This window comes from Hylobates moloch, unplaced genomic scaffold (assembly GCF_009828535.3).
Source record: "Hylobates moloch isolate HMO894 unplaced genomic scaffold, HMol_V3 SCAFFOLD_24, whole genome shotgun sequence".
In the NCBI taxonomy this organism is placed as follows: Eukaryota; Metazoa; Chordata; class Mammalia; order Primates; family Hylobatidae; genus Hylobates; species Hylobates moloch.
This window is the reverse complement of record NW_026652299.1, coordinates 2137222-2157609: the sequence shown is the minus strand read 5'-3', so window position 1 is coordinate 2157609 and position 20388 is coordinate 2137222. Positions and strand designations below refer to the sequence as shown.

Here is a 20388-nt window from a genome sequence, read left to right as displayed (position 1 = left end):
GTGCCTTGCAAGTCTATTCTGTGTCCAGCCCTTTGCAACTTTTTCTCTCTGCATCACTGGAGTGCTGGGAGAGACATTGGAACGTGGTGGGGGATGGGGATGGGAGAATGTTCTAGTCTTTCCCTGGTGCACACTTACACAGGAGCCTGGGTAGCACAGGGAAGGGACCCGGGCCACTCTGCAGGCTGGCCCGGGCTTGTGGGGGTAGGCGAAAAGTTCTTCCTGACCCTGCAGCCTGTGGCCGCATGGGTGCCCCCAGCAGCTTCTGCAGCATGACCCTGAAGGGCGGGCAGTGGCCTAGCATCCCCCCGCCACAAACAGCATCCTCCCAGAGCAGAAATCACGATGTGCAGCCATCCCAGGAAAAGCATCTGCAATTGAGCCCCACACTCCACACACGGCTGTTTTCCTGCAAGGAGGCAGCCACTGGCTCTGGCGCAAGGGCTGTGGGAAGCTGGGCTGCGGGGTGCTGCCCCCAAAGTGTCCCTGCCAAGAGAGTCCACCATCTCACACATCCAGCTTCAGGGCTAAGAAGAGATCCTGTGCCATGGACCGGTGCTCTGGTCTTCCCCGTGGCTGGCGCTGCCTGATGCCACCGCCATCTATTTTGGTCTTCTTGGCTTCTTGGTGCTGCCACCCTGGCACTTGTAGGGGTGGCCAGGGGGCAGTGGGCTGTGGCGTTGGCCTCCACTGTCTGTGGACCCTGGAGGGGGTGAAGAGACCAGTCTGAGGCCGAGGCAGGCTCCAGTGGAGCTAGCGCCCCAGCAGGGGGTACCCTGGCCAGGCACCCTGTCTGGTGTGGACTCCCTGGCTCTGGCCTGAGCCTCCAACATGCATTGTTCAGCACACACAGGCCCCTTGCTCCTCCAGCCTGCCCAGGCCCTGGGGCACGGTCTGACCCCCCTGGGACTTCACCTCATGAGCCCAGGCCACCCTTTCAATTCCAACTTGGCCTCTGCTGTTCTTGTAACACTGGGCCTGTTCCCAGGACCCTCCTAACGCCACTTTCCCCAGGTGGTGGGCACACCCAGCAGCTCCAGCCAGATGTGGTCACGAAGGGGATCCCTACGGACCATTTCCCATCCCTCATGTTTAAAGACATGCTATTGGGCCTGGCCATGCACCATGGACTGTTGTGTAGTGTGTTCTGGGCTGCAAGCTTCCAGCCCAAGGTTGTGGCTAGGAAACACTTCTGAGACCCTTTCCCCAAGAATCCTTCAAGGAATGGCATAATAATGAGAAGTTCTTAGCCTTTTCTGAAACAGTAACATGAGGGAATGGGTTAAAGGTACAGCAGGAGAAACTGAAGTTAGAAGAAAGGACCTCCCACAAGGGCCCAGCCCTCCCAGTGATCTTTTTCTTTTGAAACGGAGTCTTACTCTGTTGCCCAGGCTGGAGTGCAGTGGTGCGATCTTGCCTCCCGGGTTCAAGTCATTCTCCTGCTTCAGCCTCCTAAGTAGCTGGATTTATAAGCACCCACCACCACACCCAGTTAATTTTTGTATTTTTAGTAGAGACGGGGTTTCACCATGTTGGCCAGGCTGGTCTCCAACTCCTGACCTCAGGTGATCTGCCCGCCTCAGCCTCCCAAAGTGCTGGGATTATAGGCGTGAGCCACTGGGCCCATTCCTCCCACTGGTCTTGAAGCCTGTTACTGATTTATACCCATCCTTCCTGAATGATTTGGGTGTCAGCTGGTTCAGGAAGTGAAAAATCGTGCCAGTGATTCCAGAAGGAGTATCTTATCTCCAGAAAGGAATCCAGGGAACAGCTGCCTCATGGGTTGTGATGAGGATGACAGGAACGCAGATCTTAAAATGATTTAAACAGTAGCTGGGATTTAGCAAATACCCAGCAAACATCAGCGGCCTTCTTGGTTCAAGATATAGAAAGAAGAAGAAAAGAAGAGGGTGCTGGACACAGTGGCTCACGCCTGTAATCCCAGCACTTTGGGAGACCAAGGCAGCAGGATTGCTTGAGCTGGGAGTTTGAGACTAGCCTGGGCAACATAGCAAGATCCCACCTTTACAAAAACTAAAAAAAAAAAAAAAAAAAAAAAAAATGACCTGGGCATGGGGTCCCATGCCTGTAGTCCCAGCTACTGAGGAGGCTGAGTGGGGAGGATCGCTTGGGCCCAGGAGTTCCAGGCTGCAGTGAGTTATGATTTTACTACTGCACTCCAGCCTGGGCAGCAGAGTGACCCTGTCTCTAAAAACAAAAAAAAAAATAATTTTTAAAAAAGGCAAGAGGAGATGAAAAAGAGGAGGGAGAACAGCTCTACCACACTGACAACAATGTGTTTGCTTTTCTTTTTTTTTTTGAGACAGAGTCTAGCTCTGTCACCCAGGCTGGAGTGCAATGGCACGATCTCGGCTCACTGCAACCTCTGCCTCCCAGGCTCAAGCAATTCTCCTGCCTCAGCCTCCCGAGTAGCTGGGATTACAGGCGCACGCCACCACGCCTGGCTAATTTTTGTATTTTAGTAGAAATGGGGTTTCACCATGTTGGCCAGGCTGGTCTTGAACTCCTGACCTCAGGTGATCTGCCCGCCTCTGCCTCCCAAAGTGCTGGAATTACAGGTGTGAGCCACCACACCTGGCCATGTTTTCATTTTTAATGTTAATGCCCAAGACCAGGCCAGGAGCAGTGGCTCACACCTGTAATCCCAGCACTTCAGGAGGCCAAAGCAGGTGGATCACTTGAGGTCAGGAGTTCGAGACCAGCCTGAGTAACATGGTGAAACCCTGTCTCCTAAAAATACAAAAATTAGCCAGGTGTGGTAGCACATGCCTGTAATCCCAGCTACTCAGGAGGCTGAGGCATGAGAATTGCTTCAACCCAAGAGGCAGAGGTTGCAGTCTGCTGAGATCAGGCCACTGCACTCCAGCCTGAGTGATGGAGTGAGACTGTCTCAAAAATTAATGTATTTAATTAATTAATTAAAGTTAATGCCCAGGACTGGCCATGTTCCAGAGCTTTGCTGTCCACTGCAGTAGCCACTGGCCACATGTGCCTATTGAGCCTTGAGATGCAGAACTGTGAAGTGCTGTGCTGTTGGTGGGGAGCAGATGTGCACGGGTACTGCTATCCCTCCCTTGACAAATAAGGGCCCCGGTGGTGGGGGAGCTGATGTTCACATGTACTGCTATCCCTCCCCTGACAGATGGGGGCCCTGGTGGTGGGGGACCTGATGTGCATGTGTACTGCTATCTCTCCCCTGACTCCTCCCCATGGAGGTCAGCTTGAGAATCCCAGAAGCCAGCAGCATGGGAGCTACAGGATCACACAGGGGTGGGAGGAGACAGGCACTGACCTCGGATGTCCTGGGGCAGGAGGGGCACCCTGCTTGGGCTTGCACTGCTCTGCCATATGGCGCTGGGGAAGGTGAAGCTGACTTCAGGCACATGGAGAGTGTTCTCATCTAAACAGTGAGAGCAAAGGCAAGAGAAGGTGATGATTTTTAGGGACCACCCAGTGAATCATGGGAATAAAACTAAATAATGGATAATACCTACAACAGATTGAGTACCTACCAAAAGCTAGGCTCTTTCCTTAAGCTACTTCATGTGTGCTCCTCACAGCCGTGGGAGGGGATTTTTTTTTTATGTGAGCTCCTGTCCTTTGTCCTTTTTGGAACCTCTACTGTCCCCAGAAAAGGGGTCTTGTCCCAGACCCCAAGAGCAGGTTCTTGGATCTTGTCCAGGAAATAATTCAGGGCGAATCACAGAGTATACTGAAGTTAAGATAGTTTATGGCTGGGTGTGGTGGCTCAAGCCTGTAATCTCAGCACTCTGGGAAACCGAAGTAAGCAGATCACCTGAAGTCAGGAGTTCAAGATGAGCCTGGCCAACATGGTGAAACCCCATCTCTACTAAAAAATGCAAAAATTAGCTGGGCATGGTGGCACGCCCCTGTAATCCCAGCTGCCTGAGAGGCTGAGGCAGAAGAATCACCTGAACCTGGTAAGCACAGGTTGCAGTGAGCTGAGATTGTGCCACTGCACTCCAGCCTGAGTGACAAAGTGAGACTCTGTCTCAAAAAAATAAATAAAAAATAAAAATAAATAAACAAATAAATAAAATAAATGGTTATTAGAGACAACATTATTACAGAGTACGGCATCCTCAGAAAGCAAGTGGTGGGGCTGGGCGCAGTGGCTTAACACCTGTAATCCCAGCAGTTTGGGAGGCTGAGGCAGGAGAATTGCTTGAGCCCAGGAGTTCAAGACCAGCCTGGGCAACACAGCAAAATCCCATCTCTACAAAAAATATCAAAATTAGTCTGGTGTGGTGTCACACACCCCAGCTACTGGGGAGGCTGAGGTGGGAAGACCCCTTAAGCTAGGGAAGGCAAGACAGCAGTGAGCCATGACTGCACCACTGCACTCCAGCCTGGGCGACAGAGCAAGACCCTGTCTCAAAAAATAATTAAAAATAAAAATAAGGAATAGTATACTTTATTTCAAAGGCTTGTGATCAGCTTGTGACTGGCTATTAGTATTGTTACTTTCCTACGTTACTATTGATTTCAGCAAGAATTTAAGAGTGTCCTATTATTTTTAAAGCAAAAACCTATTCTTAAACTAAAGAGTATTTTTGTTCTTAAAGCACTGGTCATTTCCATGAGTTCTGGATCTTTATTAAGTTAGTTAACATCATTAACTTGTTCCCTCGAACATAAACATCTCAGGACTGAAAGGGCCCAACCCCCCTGGGAATGTCACCAGCAGGTTTGGCTTTGTCGGGCCTTTATTAAAGATGGCGTCACTCTGGTTAGGATGCCTCTGACACCACCCTACCTTCAAGAGCTCTCGGGTCTTTTCCCCTTCTCCAGCAAAAGCTATGCCCTTCCTTTCCTTCTTTCTTCTTTCATCTGGCTGTTACATGGCAATAAAGATGATTTTCTGGGTTTATTGAACAAAATTTAATCAGACATCACCCTCAAACAGAAGAAGGGCTGGGAGCAGTGGCTCACTCCTGCAATCTCAGCACTTTGGGAGGCCAAGGTAGGTGGATCGCTTGAGGCCAGGAGTTTGAGACCAGCCTGGTCAACATGGTGAAACCCCACCTCTACTAAAAATACAAAAATTATCCAGGCATGGTGGCGGGCACCTGTAATCCCAGCTACTCGGGAGGCTGAGGCAGGAGAATCGCTTGCACCAGGGAGGTGGAGGTTGCAGTGAGCTGAGATCGTACCATTGCACTCCAGCCTGGACGACAAGAGTGAAACTCCATCTCGAAAATAATAACAATAAAATAAAAATAAAAATACAGAATCTAGGCCATTGATCACCAATTGTGGCACCATCAAATTACCATATAGGTCTTCTCAACTTCTATGCTTCCCCTGGTGCAGGTTGGGAACAGTTGGTGGACACCCTTCAAGGAGCACTGACACCCATAAATCTGCTTTCAGCACAGGGACAGATCAGAGCGCCGATACCCCGCAGCGACAGACCAGACCCGCAGCAACAGATCGGAGCACTAATTTCCCACAGTGGGGTGGGGAGCAGATGTTCATGCCACTGTCCCTCCATGGTGGGGAAGTCATCTCACAACCACCATTTTTTTTTTTTTTTTTTTGAGACGGAGTCTCACTCTGTCGCCCAGGCTGGAGTGCAGTGCCATGATCTTGGCTCACCACAAGCTCTGCCTCCCGGGTTCACGCCATTCTCCTGCCTCACCCTCCTGAGTAGCTGGGACTACAGGCGCCCGCCACCACACCTGGCTAATTTTTTGTATTTTTAGTAGAGACGGGGTTTCACCATGTTAGCCAGGATGGTCTCGATCTCCTGACCTTGTGATCCACCCACCTCTGCCTCCCAAAGTGCTGGGATTACAGGCATGAGCCACTGCGCCCGGCCCTCACAACCACTATTTCTGGATGGTGGGGTCTACAAGTGGTTTCTTCTTATTTGTAATTTTAATCTATGTTGCAAGATTTTCACAACCAACATATATTCTCTTTGGAATAACAGCAGCTCCAGGAGCTGGGTCTCAAACCTTTGAAGAAGCCCCAGGGGCTGGGGTATGGCTGGCATAAGGGCAGCCTACTGTGTATGCCCAATGTTCATCATTATTTTAACCTCTATTGAGATGCCGGACAGACCAGAAGCAAAACTGAACACCTTGCCAATAATTCTTTTCCCAAAGCCACAGGCCTTGGCTCACTCACTGCCCTAAGAAAACCCGAAACGGCTGGGCGCGGTGGCTCACGCCTGTAATCCCAGCACTCTGGGAGGCCAAGGTGGGTGGATCACAAGGTCAGGAGATCGAGACCATCCTGGCTAACACGGTGAAATCCCGTCTCTACTAAAAAAGTACAAAAAATTAGCCGGGCATGGTGGTGGGTGCCCGTAGTCCCAGCTACTTGGGAGGCTGAGGCAGGAGAATGGCGTGAACCTGGGAGGCGGAGCTTGCAGTGAGCTGAGATCGCGCCACTGCACTCCAGCCTGGGTGACAGAGCGAGACTCTGTCTCCAAAAAAAAGAAAAAGAAAAAGAAAACCTGAAACTCACTCACACCAAGGAGCACACAACTGATAACAGCCCAAACTGTCATACTCTCAAGATGTACATTCCAAAGGAGGGAGAGAGACTTAAAATACAGGAAGAAAACTAATGTGCTATTTTCTTTCATGATCCTGTACCTGCATGGAAACTGAGGCTGGGTTTTATCTTGGAGGCTGCAGGGACAGCAGGGAAAAAGCTCTTTCCTGATGACTTTGACGGCCGAAGGAGTGCTGGGGGCGGCTGACTCTCCACCGAATGCTCCCTGCAGGGAGAAGGCAGCTTCTGCCTCGCCTGTGGGGAAAATCACACAGCAGGGTGGGGGTGAGGAATGGGTGGTGACAGGATTGTGCATCAAGGTCGCTTGGAGCTAAAGTCATGCACTGATTAAACGCCTACTGTGTACCACACTGCTACAAGCACAAGGCACCTCCATGAGCATAATGAACAGAATCACTGCTCTCCTTTTCCTTCATCCTCCAATGAATGAATGAATAAATGAATGATTGTTCCTGGCTGTTTGTCCTCCTCCCCTTTCCTTTGTCACCCTCCTCCCTACAATGGAGGCAGTTCTCATCTAAACCAGTGTGATGGTTAATTACACGTGTCAGCCTGACAAGGTGCCCAGATATTTAGCTAAACATTACTCTGGGTGTTATTTCTGAATGAGATTCACATTTAAAACAGGCTGAGGCCGGGCGCGGTGGCTCATGCCTGCAACCCCAGTACTTTAGGAGGCAGAGGTGGGCAGATCACTTGAGATCAGGAGTTCAAGACCAGCCTGGGCAACATGGTGAAACCCCATCTCTACTAAAAATACAAAAAATTAGCCAGGCATGGTAGCCTGCACCTGTAGTTCCAGCTACTTGGGAGGCTGAAGCAAGAGAATCACTTGAACCTGGGAGGTGGAGGTTGCAGTGAGCCGAGACTGCGCCACTGCACTCCAGCCTGGACAACAAGAATGAAACTCTGTCTAAACGTATAAATAAAATAAATAAATAAAACAGGCTGAGTAAAGCCCTCTCTAATGCAGGTGGGCCTTATCCAATCAGTTGAAGAGAATAGAAAGGCTGATCTTCCCTCTAACAAGAGAGGAATCCTGCCTGACAGCCTCCCAGCTGGAACATCCACCTTTTCCTGCCTTTAGACTTGAACTGAAGTGTCGGCTCTTCCGAGGTCCTGGCACTTATTCCCCAACAAGCCAGCTCTCACCTTATTGACCCACCATGCTTTGGAACCAAGTAATGTCCCCCCCTTTTTTTTTTTTTTTGAGACAGTCTTGCTCTGTTGCTCAGGCTGGAATGCAGTGGCGTGATCTCAGCTCACTGCAACCTCCACTTCCCAGGTTCAAGAGATTCTCCTGCCTCAGCCTCCCAAGTAGCTGGGCCTACAGGTGTCCACCACCACATCTGGCTATTTTTTTTGTATTTTTAGTAGAGACCTTGTCTCTCTTAAAAAAAAAAAAAAAAAACAGAAATCACAAAACTGTAATTTCACTGGGATTATAACTACATAAAATATATACACATGTGGTTTAACATTAGAGGGAAGCTTCAGAAATGTGACGTAAGAAGGATGGTGTGGGATGGGAGGCTCTTTCCCCAGAACTTCGTGCAAATCCCTGCCCTCCACTCCGTCCTCCTCCTCCAGCTGCAGCCCTGGGACCGGGCAGGGAGTGTCCAGGCCGACGTCCACCCACCAGCTGCACGCTCCCAGGGAGGGAGGGTGACCGCTTCTTCCTGGCCTTCCTCTCCATGGAGCGGTCCCTGCACGGGCCGGCGTGGGGCCACCTCCTGTCTGCCAGGCTGGGGTCTGGGATGGTGCTTGACTTCAGGTCCCTGGAGTCCAGGGCCGTTTCCTCCAGGAGTTGGCAGGAGGAGCAGCCGCTGCTGCCCTCCTGGTCGTGCGCCTTGGAGCGCCGAGTGGCTGCGATGAGGGCGATGCTCTTGGTGCCCTTGGCCATCTCCTGGAGGGCCTGAGCACTCAGGGCTGGGCCACCAGACTCTCCAGCCAGCCTCGCGGTGCTTGGCTCCAGGCCCGAGGGGTACAGCTTGGAGACCAGACTCTTCATGCTCAGGGCACTCGGCTTCTGCGGGAAATCAGATGCCACTGGGCTGTCACTATGGTCCCAGGTGAGGTCACCAGTAGCAGCAGCAAGACAATGATTTCAGGCAAGTCGTTTATTAGGGGAGAAGGACCGTGGCAGGGGGACAAGAGTTTGGGCTGATCTGAGAGCGTCAGATGACGGGTTCCAGCAGGACAAGGGCAAAAGAAGGGCCAGGGTGACTGAAGAGACAAGCACAGGCTTTGTGGACAGGATGGGGTGACCATGAGGTGCACTCTTGCTGCACTGGGAAGTTCTCCAGCCAGGTCCCCTGGACCTCAGCCTGGTGATTGAGACATTTCCTGGGGGGCTGCCGTTAGGGAGCACCCACCCACCCCGGAGGCAGCACTGCCCCTTCTCTGGCCTGGACATTCTCCATCTCAGCAGAGGGCACTCCCCCAACGCCTGGAGGGGGCAGCCCTATTGTATGACCCACCCGCACAGTGGCCCCTGAGCAGGTCCTGCCTGGCCCTGCAGCGCCCCCTGCTGCTGCGTCCCCGCCCCTCCCAGGTGGGTGGTTGAGCCTGTTTCTGCCCTGGTCATGGCGTTTAAGCTCAGGCCTCAGGGTCATCCTCACCCAAGCGTGGAGGGGGGTCTCCCAAGGTCACAGCAGGGGCTTCTCCCAGGGGGCACAAAATCCCCGGCACTTCCGCAGAGGCGGAGCAGCCTCCCCAGTGGGATGGGGCATCGTCGGCATGGAGGTCATGTGCTGGTGGCTGGACGCGTCCCCCACCTGCCCGCTTAGTCTAGTATTAGGAAGAGTGAGTAGTGGCCGCTCCCTGATAACAGTTCATGTGAAAGGGCCAGGATTACCGTGTGAATATCCACAGCTTTCTCTGTCTCCCCAGGCCCACCCATCTGACAGAGAGGTTCTCACATTTGGTTCCCACCTCCTGCTCCTCCCCACCCCAAAAAAGGGAAGACTTCTTGCTTGCCGTGAGACAGGCTACACTGATCTACTCAAAAAATGGGTGCAAAGATGGCCGGGCATGGTGGCTCATGCCTGTAATCCCAGCACTGTGGGGGACTGAGGCGGGTGGATCACCTGAAGTCAGGAGTTCGAGACCAGCTTAGCCAACATGGTGAAACCTTGTCTCTACTATAAATACAAAAATTAGCCAGGCGTGGTGGCACATGCCTGTAATCCCAGCTACTCCGGAGGCTGAGGCAGGAGAATCGCTTGAACGTGGGAGGCAGAGGTTGCAGTGAGCCGAGATCGAGCCACTGCACTCCAGCCTGGGCAACAGAGTGAGACAGTCTCAAAAAAAAAAAAAAAAAAAGTTGGTGTGGGGGTGGAAAGAAAGAAACGGGGAGGGAATGTGGAGAGAATGTAAGAGGGGTGGCTCACACCTGTAATCCCAACTCTTTGGGATACTGAGGCCGGTGGATTGCTTGAGCCCAGGAGTTTCAGACCCCAGCCTGGGAAATATAGTGAGACCTCATCTTTTTTCCTTTCTTTATTTTTTCTTTTCTTTTTTGTTTTTTTTTTGAGACAGAGTTTCACTCTTGTCACCCAAGCAAGAGTGCAGTGGCATGATCTCGGCTCACTGCAACCTCCGCCTCCCAGGTTCAAGCGATTCTCCTGCTTCAGCCTCCCAAGTAGCTGGGACTACAGTGCGAGCAACCACACCCAGCTGATTTTTGCATTATTAGTAGAGACGGGGTTTCACCGTGTTGGCCAGGCTGGTCTTGAACTCCTGATCTCAAGTGATCCGCCCGCCTCGGCCTCCCAGTGTGCTGGGATTACAGGCGTGAGCCACCATGCCCAGCCCTCATCTTTACAAAAATAAAATTTAAAAAATTAGCTGGGCGTGGTGGCATGCACCTCTAGTTCCAGCTACTTGGGAGGCAGAGGCAGGAGAATCACTTGAGTCAAGGAGTTTGAGGCCGCAGTGAGTGGTGATTGTACCACTGCACTCTAGCCTGGGCAACAGAGCAAGATCCCCTCTCCAAAACCAAACAAAGAATGTCAGTAAGAGGGGGGCCTGAGAAGGGGAAGTCAATAAGCGTCTCAAGAATGAGGAGTGGGCCTCCAATGTTCTTCAAGAGAAATGCAGAGAAAGGAGTGGGGCATTTCCTTTGGGTTGTGAGACCATTTTTCCTTGAATTTGGCACCATGCGAAGGCTCCTGGATTCATCATTTTACAGGTGAAGAAATGGAGGCCCAGAGACATGAAGTAACTTGTCCAAGGTCACACAGCTAGCAAGGGATACAGGGAAGATGGGAGCCCAAGTCTGACTGATTCTTCAGCCCAATCTCTCAGCAATTAGACAATACAGATCTTCTGTAGCACCCACACCCCAGAAAGACTGGGGAGCCAGTAGGAGACCACAGAAGCCTAGAAAGTGCTTTTTCTATTTTTTATTTTTTTGAGACAGGGTCTTGCTCTGTCGCCCAAGTTGGAGTGCAGTGGCGCAATCTCAGCTCACTGCAACCTATGCCTCCCAGGTTCAAGCGATTCTCCCACCTCAGCCTCCCAAGTAGCTGGGATTACAGGTGCACACCACCATGCCTGGCTAATTTTTATATTTTTTGTAAAGATGGGGTTTTGTCATGTTGCCTAGGCTGGTCTTGAACTCCTGAGCTCAAGCGATCTCCCTGCCTCAGCCTCCCAAAGGGCTGAGGTTACAGGTGTAAGCCACCACGCCTGGTTCAGAAAGCATTTTTAAATTTTTTCACTCACTGAATGCCGTCAAGGACCCAAGAGGTAGATGTGACTGTCCCCAATCTACAGATAGCAAAGTGAGTTTCAGCAAAGCCACCGTGACCGAGGTGTCAGGACACAGCGGGAAGCTACTCCTCTCCTCCAAGTCACAGTCTTTTTCTTTTTCTTTTTCGAGACAGGGTCTTGCTCTGTCACCCAGGCTGGAGTGCAGTGGTACAATCACAGCCCACCACAGCCTCTACCTCCCAGGCTCAAGTGATCCTCCCGCCTCAGCCTCCTGAGTAGCTGGGACCACAGATGCATGCACCAGCACGCCCTGCTAATTTTTTTAGTTTTTGTAGAGATGGGGGTCTTGCTATGTTGCGCAGGCTGCTCTCAAATTCCTGGCCTCAAGTGATTCCCCCTGCCTCGGCTTCCCAATGTGCCGGGATTACCAGTATGAGCCACCACGCACGGCCTTCCTCGTTTTTTTTTGTTTTGTTTTGTTTTTTGAGATAGTCTCACTCTGTTGCCCAGGCTAGAGTGCAGTGGTGTGATCTTGGCTCACTGCAACCTCCACCTCCCAGGTTCAAGCAATGCCTCAGCCTCCCAAGTAGATGGGATTACAAGCACCCGCCACCACACCTGGCTAATTTTTGTATTTTAGTAGAGAAGGGGTTTTGTCATGTTGGCCAGGCTGGTCTCGAACTCCTGACCTCAGGTGATCCACCTCCCTCGGCCTCCCAAAGTGCTGGGATCACAGGCGTGAGCCACCATGCCCAGCCCCTGTTTTCTTAGTCTATAGGTGGAGAGAACAGTTCACCTCCCCACCACATGGCATAGCTGGGAGGAGTCTATACTGGGGTGAATCGTGTCCCCCGAAAATCCATGTCCACACAGACCTCAGAACAGGACCTTATTTGGAAACAGGATCTTTGCAGATGCAGTGAGTTAAGGATCTCAGGATGAGGTCATCCTGGGTTAACAGTGGGCCCTAAACCTAATGACGGGTGTCCTTGCAAGAAGAGGAGGGGCACAGAGAGACAGGGAGAAGGTCATGTGACAACAAGGGCAGAGATTGGAGCAGTGCAGCCACTAGCCAGGAATGCCTGCAGCCACCAGGAGCTGCAAGAGACAGGGAAGGATCCTCCCCTGGAGCCTCCGGAGGGAGCGAGGCCATGTCGATGCCATGGTCTCGGACTTCCAGCCTCCAGGACTGCAGGAGAACACATGTCTGCTGTTCAGGCACCCAGATTGTCATGTTTCCTTTCAGCAGCCCCAGGAAGCTAATGCAGTGATTAAGACACTAACCTGGGGCCAGGTGCAGTGACTCACGCCTGTAATCCCAGCACTTTGGGAGGCCGAGATGGGAGGATCACCTGAGGTCAGGAGTTCGAGACCAGCCTGGCCAACGTGGTGAAACCCCATCTCGACTAAAAATACAAAAATTAGCCAGGCGTGGTGGCGGGCACCTGTAATCCCAGCTACTCAGGAGGCTGAGGCAGGAGAATCGCTTGAACCCAGGAGGCGGAGGTTGCAGTGGGCCGAGATCGCGCCACTGCACTCCAGCCTGGGAGACAAGAACGAAACTCCTGTCTCAAAAAAAAAAAGGCAATTAACTTAGGGCCAGGCTCGGTGAGCAGCTACTACCATAGAGCTGGTTGCTGAAGGAGAGTCCCCTCCTTCCAGAAGCTTCTCTCCTGCTCTCCCGTGGCCCCGTGTGGCACTGATGCTGAGATCCATGACCCGGATGGGAAAGGGGGTGGCCTCCCCCGAGCCCAGGCCCCTGGTCAGGACCACACACCAACCTCGTGAATTGGCGGAGTTAGCAGGATGCGGACCAAGGGCAGAGGGAGAAGAGAGTCTGGCTTTCCCGGTTTTCTTGACAGTGTGGCTTTTGACGACTTGTAACCCTCACTGTGGATCAAACACAGAAGCATCAGCACCAGTAGGGCCAGCTGCCTAGGGCCTGCATCCTTCATCGCAGCCAGAGAGAAGACAGAGCCTGGGCCTCCGTGGCCCATGCATCGTGTCAGAGCAAGTGGCCTTTGCCACGCTTTGGTGATTTGAGACCAAACTAGGCTCATTCATCCAACATATACATGCTAGTCCCTGACAGCCAGACCCCATATGGAGAGCCAGGTGTGCATCCATCTTAGCAGACATGGCCCCTGCCCTAACATGCCACATCTACGGGGAGAGACACACATCAAAGAACCCAAAGGAGGAGGTACAGACCACAGCTGCCAGCTCCACGAAGAAGACAGGAGGGAGAAGAGCAGGAAGAGACTGCTGCAGACAGGTCAGCAGCACAGACCTCCCTGGGGGTCTGGTCTCTGTCCCTAGTTCCTGGCTCAGACCTTCAAAAAGCCTTAGCTGCCCTGAGTGATAGGAATATCTTTGCTATGCTACTGGGTGGGCTCCTAGATAGCATCAGAAGGGGCTAGTCACCAGAAAGACCAAGCAAGTGACTAGAGGGTGGGAACCTTCAATGGCCCAACCTCTTCCAGGCAGGCAAGGATGGCTGGAGATCCAGTCCCCAGCATAACCATTCCTGCCTGTGTCATGGAACCCAGTAAAAAGCATGGGCACCAAGGCTCGGGGTGGCTTCCTGGTTGATGAACTCGGTAATGTTCTGGGAGCTGGCAGGCCCTTTCCCAGAGGGACAGCATGGCTGGACCTCACCTGTCCTGCTGCCGGGGCTTGGAGCCACCATTCCAGCTTGCAGCTTGGAGGTAGCTCAGCCCACTGTCTCACCACAGTCTCTGCTGCTGCTGCAGGGATGGCTCCAGGAGAGGCGAGGGGGAAACGTGCCTCCTCTCTAGATCAGAGTTTAGAGGGCCCTGGGTTCACTCGTATGGCCCTACAAGTAGTCCCATGTCTGTGCTTCTTTTTCTCAGAGTGAGGTTGACACCTGTCTTCTCGAATCCATGGCCAAGCTACAGGTTCACAAGCAGCTGCAGGCTAAGAGCAAGAAGGCAGCCCAGGGCACGGGAGGAGGTGGGAGTGGCATCTGGTTCTGATTGGGGGATGGGGCACTGTTTTTACACCCATATGCACACAGGTACATGCATGCATACACACACAAAGGCATGTGTACACACAAACACGCTTGTGCACACACATACACAAATAACATTCATGCACTCACAAAAACACACGCACACAGAAATACACATGTGTACAAATGCATGTGCACCTATAACATGTGCACACAAATATGTGCACACACAGAAATGCACAAACACACACACAGGCATGGGCACTAGCATGCATGCATGTACACACACACTAAGGGAGCCGCCCTGTCCTCTGTGTTGAGCCTGGGGTTTTCACTGCACTGCGGAGGGGAAAGGTTAGACCTGGGCATTGCAGCCCGTGTGCAACCTTCACTGCATCCTGGGGTGAACACACCAGCCGCAAAAGGTATCTGGGGGAAAACTGGGAAATGGAGCAATAAGCGAGATGCCAGAGGATACTAAGGAAGCTCTGCTCGTTTGGTTGGGAATGATAACCACACTGTGGTTTTGGAGGGAAATGTCCCTGTTTTGGAACGGCCTACTAAGTATGTGGGGGTGAAATGCCATGATGTTTGTATTTTACTTTAAATAGGCAAGCAAGGCTGGGCGCGGTGGCTCATGCCTGTAATCCCAGCACTCTGGGAGGCCGAGGCAGGCAGATCACTTGAGGTCAGGAATTCAAGACCAGCCTGGCGAACATGGCGAAATCCTGTCTCTACTAAAAATACAAAAAAATTAGCCTGGCATGATGGCAGGCACCTGTAACCTCAGCTACGTGGGAGGCTGAGGCACGAGAATTGCTTGAACCCAGGAGGCAGAGGTTGTAGTGAGCCGAGATCATGCCACTACACTCCAGCCTGGGCGTCGGAGCAAGACTCCATCTCAAAAATAAATAAATACATAAATAAAAATTTTTTAGGCCGGGCGCGGGGGCTCATGCTTGTAATCCCAGCACTTTGGGAGGCCAAGGCAGGTGGATCACGAGGTCAGGAGATCGAGACCATCCTGGCTAACACAGTGAAACCCCGTCTCTACAAAAAAATACAAAAAAAGGCCAGGTGCAGTGGCTCATGCCTCTAATCCCAGCACTTTGGGAGGCTGAGGCGGGTAGATCACGAAGTCAGGAGTTTGAGACCAGCCTGACCAACATGGTGAAACCCCGTCTACTAAAAATACAAAAATTAGCCAGGCGTGGTGGCACACGCCTGTAATCCCAGCTACTCAGGAGGCTGAGGCAGGAGAATTGCTTGAATCCAGGAGGCAGAGGTTGCAGAGAGCCGAAATTGCACCACAGCACTCCAGCCTGGACAACAGAGCAAGACTCTGTCTCAAAAACAAAAAAAAAAATAGAAAGAAAGAAAATTAACCAGGCCTGGTGGCGGGCGCCTGTAGTCCCAGCTACTCGGGAGACTGAGGCAGGAGAATGGCGTGAACCCGGGAGGCGGAGCTTGCGGTGAGCCAAGATCGCGCCACTGCACTCCAGCCTGGGGGACAGAGCGAAGATACGTATAAAATGGGAAGGGCATTTCTGGAACAAACTCCCCAGGCTGCGAGCTGCCCCAAGCAGTGAGCAGCTCCAACAACATGGTTCTTATTCTCAGACAACCCTGCGAGGAAGGGGTGATGCGATGCACTTCGGGAAAGAGGAAATGAGTGCTGACCTGGCCTGGGACTCAGGATTCATGCCTGCCTCCATCGCCCTGTCATCGCCACCTGGCCTGGGAAGCAGGGTGGCAGGAAGGAGGCTTGGTGACACCCTTGCATGGGAGAGGAGGAAGCCCACCTACCTGTCCCTCTCCAGGAACACTGGAGGTAGCTCAAACTGGGCTCCCCATGGCAGGTCCTTCCTGTCATCTGGCTGGTCTCGGCTGGACTCCTCCAGTGCAGGAGATAGATTCAGAACAGAACTGTCCTGGGACCAGACAGGGGGGTCTGTGTGAGGCCAGCAAGGACATGGGCAAGCTGTGTCGCCGAGCAGTGGGCCTCTGAGGGTTAACTGGAGCTCCACTGCGTTCCTGCTGCCACCACTCTGAGGAAACTACCAGAGCAGGGAGGTGGGGGAAAGCCAGCAGGTCAGTTTTGTCCCTTGGGCCCCCACCATGGAGACAGAAGGAGGCTCCGGAGGCTCCCCAGGGACTATCCACACAGTCTTGGCCTGGAGAAAATGATGCACAAGGGGACACATGTTGTCAGAGCACCTTCAAACACCTGCAGGAGCCAGGCATGGTGGCACGCACCTGCAGTCCTGGCTGCTTGGGAGGCCAAGGTGGGAGAATCCTTGAGCCCAGGAGTTCAAGTCCAGCTTGGGCAACAGAGCAAGACCCCATTTCATTAAAAAAGAAAAATAGCCTGCAGGGCCTCAAAAAGTTAAACATAGAATTACCATATAATCCAGCAATTCTACTTCTGGGTACATGCCAAAGAATTAGAAGCAGGGTCTTGAAGAGACATTTGTACACCCACTTTCACAGCAGCACAATTCACAATAGCAACCCACGGGTCCATCCACAGAGAATGAATAAACCATAAAATGTGGTCAGTCCATACATGGAATATTATTCAGCCTTAAAAAGGAAAAAAGGCTGGGCGCGGTGGCTCATGTCTGTAATCCTAGCACTGTGGGAGGCCAAGGCGGGTGAATCATTTGAGGTCAGGAGTTTGAGACCAAACTGCTCAACATGATGAAACCCCGTCTCTAGTAAATATACAAAAATTAGCCAGGCATGGTAGCACACACCTGTAATCCCAGCTACTTGGGAGGCTGAAGCAGGAGAATCACTTGAGCCCAGGAGGTGGAGGTTGCAGTGAGCTGAGATCGCACCACTATACTCCAGCCTGCATGACAGAGTGAAACTTTGTGTCAAAAAAAAAAAAAAAAAAAAAAAAGGAAAGAAGGGCCAGGCATGGTGGCCCACACCTGTAATCCTAGCACTTTGGGAGGCCAAGGTGGAAGGATCACTTGAGCCCAGGAGGTAGAGACCAGCCTGGGCAACACAGCAAGACCCTATCTTTAATCCAAAAAATGTATATTAATTAACTTTTTTTATTTTTATTTTTTTGAGACAGAGTCTCGCTCTGTTCGCCAGGCTGGAGTACAGTGGTGCGATCTTGGCTCATTGCAAGCTCCACCTCCTGGGTTCACGCCATTCTCCTGCCTCAGGCTCCTGAGTAGCTTGGACTACAGGTGCCCACCACCACACCCGGCTAATTTTTTGTATTTTTAGTAGAGATGGGGTTTCGCCACGTTAGCCAGGATGGTCTCAATCTCCTGACCTTATGATCTGCCTGCCTTGGCCTCCCAGAGCACTGGGATTACAGGCGTGAGCCACCGTGAACGGCCTAATTACCTTGTTTTTTTTTTAAAAAAAGAAGAAATGAGTACATGTAGGCACATTGGATGGGCCATGTTTGGGGAGAGGACCAGGGTGGGCCTGGGTTTGGAAACCTGAGACATGTAGTTCCCACCTGAGGCCAAAAAAAAAAAAAAAAGCACTATTCACAGTGAAAGACATGTATGAATTTGGTCTAAGTAGAAGTCAATCATGGCCAGGCACAGTGGCTCACACCTGCAATCCCAGCACTTTGGGAGGCCAAGGCAGTGATTACTTCAGGCTAGGAGTTAGAGACCAGCCCAGCCAACATGGCGAAACCCAGTCTCTACTAAAAACACAAAAATTAGCTGGGTGTGGTGGCGCACGCCTGTAATCCCAGCTACTCAGGAGGCTGAGCCACAAGAATTGCTTGAACCCAGGAGGCGGAGGTTGCTGTGAGCTGAGATTGCACCTCTGCACTCCAGCGTGGGCAACAGAGCAAGGCTCTGTCTTTAAAAAAAAAAAAAAAAAAAAAAAAAAAAAGTCAATCATGAAGAGAGAGATGCTTATGTGCTTATGCCAGGGCATCTAGATACCAAGAAGTTCTCAGCACATTGCCCACATTGACAGAGATAAATGTAACCCTGGAGCAAGAAGCAGGTGGGGACATGACACATTGTGATAGGCATGTAAGATGGTCCAGGCCCGCGGAGGGTAATGCTGGCAAGAATTTTTTTTTTTTTTTTTTTTTGAGACAGTTTCACTCTTGTCACCCAGGCTGGAGTGCAGTGGCACGATCTCGGCTCACTGCAACCTCTGTCTCCCAGGTTCAAGCAATTCTCTCCTGCCTCAGCCTCCCGAGTAGCTGGGATTGCAGATGTGTACCACCATGCCCAGCTAATTTTTGTATTTTTAGTAGAGACAGGGTTTCTCCATGTTGGTCAGGCTGGTCTTGAACTCTTGACCTCAGGTGATCCATCTGCCTCGGCCTCCCAAAGTGCTGGGATTACAGGTGTGAGACACCGCGGTTGGCTACCGGCAAGAATACTAAAGAGACTTCCACACCCAGCAGATGCATTCATGGAGTTTGTGCTAAGGATGAGCAGGGTGTGGGGACACAGCATCAGCTAAGGTTGACACTGCATGTTCCCGGAGAGACCCACTGATAGGGATGAAATGCATGCATGAGGCCAGGTGCAGTGGCTCAGGCCTGTAATCCAAGCGCTTTAGGAGGCCAAGGTGGGGGGATCGCTTGAGGCCAGGTGTTTGAGGCCAGCCTGGGCAATGGAGTGAGACTCTGTCTCTACAACAAAAATTGTTTGTAATTAGCTGGGTGTGGTGGTGTACACCAGTGGGTCCAGCTATTTGGGAGGCTGAGATGGGAGGATTGCTTGAACCCAGGAGGTCGAGGCTGCAGTGAGCCATGATCACATCACTGCGCTCCAGCCTGGGCACGAGAGTGAGACCTTGTCAAATAAAATAAAATAAATAACATAAAATAACATAAAATATAACATAAAATATAACATAAAATAACATAAAATAACATAACATAACATAACATAAAATAAAATAAAATAAAATAAAATAAAAAACAAAAATAATAAAAATAAACATAAAATTACGTTACGTTACATGCACAAGAGAATGAGGAGATGCAGGATGTATGCAAAGTCTCAGCGTATTCCCCACAAGATCCTCATTCATGACAAAAGGAAAACAGTGAAATGGAGAAACTGGCAGCCACCACCTTAACCACGGCCCCAGTTAACCTCCAGCAATAAGACAAATCGACCCTGTGAGCCTCTGATATACAACATTGCTTCTGTGGTTTTCTTGCCAAAAATGCATAATCTGAATCTAATCATGAGAAAACATCACACTAGCAAACCCCAAACAGGGAAATTCTACAAAGTAACTGACCAGTGCTCTTCAAGTGTTAAAGTCATGAACAATAAAGAAAGACAGAGGGCCGGGCCTGGTGGCTCACGCCTGTAATCCCGGCACTTTGGGAGGCTGAGGCTGGTGGATCACGGGGGTCAGGAGATCGAGACCATCCTAGCTAACACGGTGAAACCCCATCTCTACTAAAAATACAAAAAAAATAGCCAGGCGTGGTGGCGGGCACCTGTAGTCCCAGCTACTCGGGAGGCTGAGGCAGGAGAATGGTGTGAACTCGGGAGGCGGAGCTTGCAGTGAGCTGAGATCGCACCACTGCACTCCAGAACCTGGGCGACAGAGCGAGACTCCATCCCAATTAAAGAAAAAAAAAAAAAGGAAAACAAAAACGTCAAGAGACGTCCTTCTCCAGAGAGGAAGCTCAGGTGTGGGCTTCCTTCTGGCCATGTCCCTGGTCCTCCAAGGATGTGACCAAGACCAGAACTGGGGCGGACCAGGCAAGACGGAAATCACGCTGCAAGCCATCAAGCCCTAGCTCTCTGGGGGTTACTCCAGAGCGATCTCATGGAAGCTGGAGGCTGCCGTTCAGACATCATCCACAGAAGGCAAGGCAGGCCAGGGGGTGTGGCGGACCCCACGCCCCTGCTCGTAACCCGCTTCGGTGGTCACCAAGCTCCAGCCCTGCTCTCTGCTCCCCGCCGCCCTTGGTGTCACTATAATTCCAACATGAAGGGACACGGGCTTTGGAGTCAGACCCAGGTCAATTCCCAGCTCTGTTCCTCCTGCCCCCTGCAGATTCGGGACAATTTACCTCACCTCTCCCAGCCTCAGTTTTCTCATCTGTAAAATGGTCGTGATCGGCCCTACTGCATGGGATGAGCTGAAGTTCACCCAGTGGCCGG

At 51.6% G+C, this 20388-nt stretch overlaps 1 protein-coding gene across 1 annotated transcript in view; it reads right to left on the bottom strand.

Moving 5' to 3' along the window:
- Window positions 1–13446: 13446 nt before the first annotated feature.
- The window catches only part of LOC116463021 (kinesin-like protein KIF19), a 32992-nt gene continuing 26050 nt past the window's right edge, over window positions 13447–20388 (bottom strand). Inside the window, exons 13-15 of the mRNA XM_058434437.1 lie at window positions 16064–16188; window positions 13942–14077; window positions 13447–13548 (exon numbers count right to left, since the gene is read on the bottom strand). Coding sequence (XP_058290420.1) covers window positions 13447–13548; window positions 13942–14077; window positions 16064–16188 — 363 coding nt within the window. The remainder of the gene's footprint in view (window positions 13549–13941; window positions 14078–16063; window positions 16189–20388) is intronic.